General features: G+C 36.9%; 1 protein-coding gene across 1 annotated transcript; it reads left to right on the forward strand.

Annotated features, from left to right (window-relative positions):
* The first annotated feature begins 521 nt into the window (after positions 1 to 521).
* LOC119507339 (mitogen-activated protein kinase 6) lies at positions 522 to 4565 on the forward strand. The gene is made up of 2 exons (XM_037800511.1): positions 522 to 541; positions 639 to 4565. Exon 2 carries the CDS (start codon positions 1177 to 1179, stop codon positions 3343 to 3345), a length of 2169 nt encoding a protein of 722 aa, XP_037656439.1. The 5' UTR covers positions 522 to 541; positions 639 to 1176; the 3' UTR covers positions 3346 to 4565.
* Positions 4566 to 6089: the final 1524 nt, after the last annotated feature.

Below are 6089 nucleotides of genomic sequence, written 5' to 3' on the forward strand. Positions count from 1 at the left end.
GCAGACACCAGCCACATGCCTTCCCAGCTGACAGAGGTGTTCTGGATGCCATCAGCCTTTCTTCAGTGAAGGTATTACCTCTTGTTGATGCCTTAGTTTGGACACTTTTACGGCTATAGAACTATAATTTTGTAGCCAAATAAACCCTTTTATAAAAGCCAATCCATTTCCAGTATTTTGCATAATTGCAGAATCAGCAAACCAGAACATCCCATTCTAAGTGCCAAACCAGGGTAAACAAATGCCTATAGATTTCTCCAAAACTGAATTCCATCTCTCCTACCCTGCTCCCACTTCCACCAGCATCCTCATCTTGGTAAATGTGGCTGGGAATCAGGGCGTTTTGGTGGAGATGTTTTAATATAAAAGATACTGAGGCCTCTCTTCCTCGCCCTCTCTAGCGGGTCGGGGTTACATGGCGGCGACTGCGGCAAAGCGAGAGCCTCGGAGACGCCGCTGCCGCCAGCATAGCCGGAGACCTGAGCCGACTCTGGGGGCTGTCCGCGGACCCCGCTCTCTCTTGATGAGTCGGAGAAGTCTCGTTGTATCGGAGTAAGATGGACGGTAGCTTTGATTGTGATTGTCGTGAGCTGGAGCCACCTGATCACTAACAAAAGACATCTTCTGTTAACCAGCAGCCGCCAGAGCTTCCTGTTGAAATATATAGCAACAAAGGAAGAAAAGAAGCAAAACGGAAATAGTGCTTACCAGCACCTTAGAATGATGCTGCTCAGGACCAGTCCAACACTGAATGTATCTGCACTGTGAGGAGAATGTTCAGAGAAGCCTGTTGTGTGCATATTTATTCACATTTTTGTTAAATGTTAAATTGTTTAGCACAAGTAAATCTGAGTGCATAGTATGTCATTTCATTCTGTTTGAGTTTCTTGAGTGTTTTCTTTAAATGTCTGCAGAGTTGCTGCCCCTTTCTTGAACTATGAGTACTGCAATCTTTTTAATTCTCAGTATGAGTAGAGCATTTTGAGCTTTAAATCTAAGGGGAACTCAACAGCCTGGTTGGCATATGCAATGAACATCAAGAAACCATCTTGCTGTGGAAGCAAAATTATTTTTCTTCTCCCTTTTTGAAAGATCTTTCCTTTTGATGCCAGTTTTCTTCCTTGTTTACACAAGTTCAACAGTTCGAAAGGACGAGGCAATAGTAAGGGTTTCAAAATGGCTGAGAAATTTGAAAGTCTCATGAACATTCATGGTTTTGATCTAGGCTCTAGGTATATGGACTTAAAACCATTGGGTTGTGGAGGCAATGGCTTGGTTTTTTCTGCTGTAGACAATGACTGTGACAAAAGAGTAGCCATCAAGAAAATTGTTCTTACTGATCCCCAGAGTGTCAAACATGCTCTACGTGAAATCAAAATTATTAGAAGACTTGACCATGATAACATTGTGAAAGTGTTCGAAATTCTTGGTCCCAGTGGAAGCCAGTTAACAGATGACGTGGGCTCTCTTACTGAACTGAACAGTGTTTACATTGTTCAGGAGTACATGGAAACAGACTTGGCTAATGTGCTGGAGCAGGGCCCTTTACTGGAGGAGCATGCCAGACTTTTCATGTATCAGCTGCTACGTGGGCTCAAGTATATTCACTCTGCAAACGTACTGCACAGAGATCTCAAACCAGCTAATCTTTTCATTAATACTGAAGACTTGGTGCTGAAGATAGGTGACTTTGGTCTTGCACGGATCATGGATCCCCATTATTCCCATAAGGGTCATCTTTCTGAAGGATTGGTTACTAAATGGTACAGATCTCCACGTCTTTTACTTTCTCCTAATAATTATACTAAAGCCATTGACATGTGGGCTGCAGGCTGTATCTTTGCTGAAATGCTGACTGGTAAAACCCTCTTTGCAGGTGCACATGAACTTGAACAGATGCAGCTGATTTTAGAATCTATTCCTGTTGTACATGAGGAAGATCGACAGGAGCTTCTCAGCGTAATTCCAGTTTACATTAGAAACGACATGACTGAGCCACACAAACCTTTAACTCAGCTGCTTCCAGGAATTAGTCGAGAAGCACTGGATTTCCTGGAACAGATTTTGACATTTAGCCCCATGGATCGGTTGACAGCAGAAAAAGCACTCTCCCATCCTTACATGAGCATATATTCTTTTCCAACGGATGAGCCGATTTCAAGTCATCCTTTTCATATTGAAGATGAAGTTGATGATATTTTGCTTATGGATGAAACTCACAGTCACATTTATAACTGGGAAAGGTACCATGATTGTCAGTTTTCAGAGCATGATTGGCCTATTCATAACAACTTTGATATTGAAGAAGTTCAGCTTGACCCAAGAGCTCTGTCTGATGTCACTGATGAAGAAGAAGTACAAGTTGATCCTCGAAAATATTTGGATGGAGATCGGGAAAAGTATCTGGAGGATCCAGCTTTTGATACCAGTTACTCTACTGATCCTTGTTGGCAGTACCAAGATCATCATGAAAACAAATATTGTGATTTGGAGTGTAGCCATACTTGTAACTACAAAATGAGGTCATCATCATATTTAGATAACTTAGTTTGGAGAGAGAGTGAAGTTAATCATTATTATGAACCCAAGCTTATTATAGATCTTTCCAATTGGAAAGAACAAAGCAAAGAAAAATCTGATAAGAAAGGCAAGTCAAAATGTGAAAGGAATGGATTAGTTAAAGCCCAGATAGCTCTAGAGGAAGCATCACAGCAACTGGCTGAAAAAGAAAGGGAAAAGAATCAGGGATTTGACTTTGATTCCTTTATTGCGGGAACTATTCAACTTAGTTCACAACATGAGCCTACTGATGTTGTTGATAAATTAAATGACTTGAATAGCTCAGTGTCCCAACTAGAACTGAAAAGTTTGATCTCAAAATCAGTAAGCCAAGAAAAAGAGGAAAAAGGAATGGCAAATTTGGCTCAATTAGAAGCCTTGTACCAATCTTCTTGGGATAGCCAGTTTGTGAGTGGTGGGGAGGACTGTTTTCTCATAAGTCAGTTTTGTTGTGAGGTAAGGAAGGATGAACAAATTGACAAGGAAAACACTTACACCAGTTACTTGGACAGGTTCTTTAGCAGGAAAGAAGATGCTGAAATGCTAGAAACTGAGCCAGTAGAGGATGGGAAGCTTGGGGAGAGAGGAAATGAGGAAGGCTTTCTGAACAACAATGGGGAGTTCCTCTTTAACAAGCAGCTTGAATCCATAGGCATCCCACAGTTTCACAGTCCAGTTGGGTCACCACTTAAGTCAATACAGGCCACATTAACACCTTCTGCTATGAAATCTTCCCCTCAAATTCCTCATAAAACATACAGCAGCATTCTGAAACATCTGAACTAAAAACACTCAGTAGACATTTCTCTTTGTATTCTTCATGAATTGTGTCCTTTTTTATTACTAGTGTTTTAAGTCATTTTTTTTACTTGAATCAGATTGTGTCATTTTAGTAAGGATTTCATTAGTTTTTGGTTTTTAAAATCCAGATTTTCTACATGTGAGATAGTTTTCATTTTAACTGGCATGTCATTTGCACAGAAAAATTTAAAAAATAGAGCAAAATAATGCAATGCAGGCAGAGACAAAAGAAATGCACTAAGACAAGTAAAAACATTCTCTCATAGAACAGTGATCTGTTTTACAGGAAACAAAAATCTTGCCTTGAAATTTACACAGTGAGACTGTACATAATTGCATGGAAATATCTATTTTTTTCCTAAAACATTTTTTCATTCATGAGTATTTTCAAGTTTTTCATACTGTACACATTTCTTAAAACACATGATACCAGCAGCAACTGAAAATGAATGCCGAATTTGGTACACATGTGTTATCTACCTCAAGGTAACAAAAGTATGTGGCAAAACATATACCACCCATAGTGCTCCACAATATGCACTTCTATTTAGCCAGCGTTTATTATAGTAAACTATTCTCAAGATTCATTCACTGTTTATAAATGTTCTGGTATGCATTCTTTCTAGTGAAGTGTTAATACATCACATCTTATTTATTTTAGCAAATCAGTATATTTTCTGTATTTAATTATAGAAAGTTAACTTTTAGTTTTTGAAATTTATTTGCAAATACACTTTTTCCATTTGGCACTATGGTTTGTTGTCTACCTAGCTGAATATTTAATGTCAGCTTATTCTAAGGCTGTCCACGTACTTAATTTACTTACGTGTCCATTTTAAGTAAAGCACTCACTGTGTATAGGAATTTGTATTTTGGAGGTGCTTGATCTACAAAGAAAAATTAGGAATTACTTTATTATAAAATTCTCCTAGAAGTCTTAATTGTGTTTATTTTTTAAAACAAACTGTAATGTTAGACTTGTGTGCATGGAAGTAATTAAGGTACATCATTATTGTAGTTTAAAAGTTGTACATGATAAGACATTTTCTTTTTACTGTATGTTTTTACTGAATGATCTATTTCCTGTCTCAAGGCAAGCATGAATAAAATTAGGTTAAATGTAGCATGTGCCATCGCAGTCTCTTAGAAATTTGTTTCTTCTATTTTATTTTTACTGAATACTGTCTGTATCTTTGGTTATCCTGTTTAAAGTAAAAGGACAAATAAAACATGGCCAGCAAAAAAAAAAAAAAAAAAAAAAAAGATACTGAAAAATATTTATTAACTAGTTTTTTGTTATAAAAGTAAGATACATTCTTCTTTTTTTTAATGCAAATAGTTGGGAATGGTATAAAGTGAAAATTGAAAGCTTCTCCCTCCATTGCTAACCTCCTTCCATATCCTTAATCCTACTCCCTAGATGGGTGTATGTGTATTTCTTTCATCTATATAATATTCTCTAACTTGATTTCTCACTTAGTAAAACATTTTGGATAATTTTCTGTATGTGTAGATCTACATCTTCCTTTTTAAATAGCTGTACTGAATTTTATTCTTTAACTCTAGTGTGCATTTTTAATTCATATTATCAAATTTCTCTAGAAATGTATCAATTTTTACTCCCACCAGCAATATATAAGAATATGCCTATTTATCATGATGCCCTCTCAAATACTGGAGCGATACTCTAACAGGTGTGAAATACTGTTTAATTACTTTTAAATTGACAGTTCTCTAATTCAGCATGAAGTTGATCAATTGGCCATTTTACTTATTTATTTATAAACTACTTATTCAGATAGTTTTGCAACTGTGTTTTCTTTTGTAAAAATTTTTTGTTTCAGTAAATTAATTAGCTTTTTGTCATATGTGTTGTAAATATTTTCCAAATTTGATAATTGTCTTATTCCATCTTCCTCTTCTTTTTTTTTTTTTCTGCTTAGTTAAAGTTTGTATAATAAAATTTATCAGAATTTTTCCTTTGTGGCTTTTGGATTTTCTGTCATCTTTTAAAGGTGTTCCCCAGTTCCAGCTTATGTACTCTTATTTTCTTCTAATGTTTCTATGGTTTTAGTTTAAAATTTCACTTCAACTTGAATTCATTTGAACACATGGATTGATGTAAGTCTAATCTCCCCCTACCTCACTGCCAATCCCCATGGGGCTGATTGTCCCAATTTTATTGAATAACCCAAATCATTCCTTATTCATTTGAAATGGCATTTCTGTCATATTCTACATTAACATTACACATCTGGGTTTATTTTTGGACTCTCTTCTACTCCAATGATCTGTCTACCTGTTCCTACATTGATAGTATGTTGTTTTAGTTACTATGACTTTATTATATGTTTTAATAGCTTGACTTGTTTGCTGAGCTCTTTCTTCCAAACAATTATATAGTGGCTGTCACTGACCCCTGTATAAAGGGGATTTGTGTCTATAGATTTTTATATCAGAATCATGCTAATAGTTGGTTTTGCAGCTAAGTTATCTGAACTGCTAAGGGTGTTCCCCTTAGCAGGAGATAAGTCAGAGAAGGGACTGACTATAGAATCTGCCCAGAATGTTAAGATGACTACTTCCAGGTCACTGGTCCTGTGGTCTCCAAAGCATAGTAACCCAGGAAGGCAAAACCACTATGGGTGCGTGGCCAGGGTGTGTGGGACACCAGGACAGGAAAGAAGACCAAGGGCTCTCAGGTTCTCACAGCCTCTTCCTCTGCCTTC

Source organism: Choloepus didactylus, chromosome 12, assembly GCF_015220235.1.
Source record: "Choloepus didactylus isolate mChoDid1 chromosome 12, mChoDid1.pri, whole genome shotgun sequence".
In the NCBI taxonomy this organism is placed as follows: domain Eukaryota; kingdom Metazoa; phylum Chordata; class Mammalia; order Pilosa; family Megalonychidae; genus Choloepus; species Choloepus didactylus.

What these genes read in the sequence shown, in the direction of transcription:
- LOC119507339 (XM_037800511.1), top strand. Translation starts at nt 1,177, where the DNA reads ATGGCTGAGAAATTTGAAAGTCTCATGAACATTCATGGTTTTGATCTA.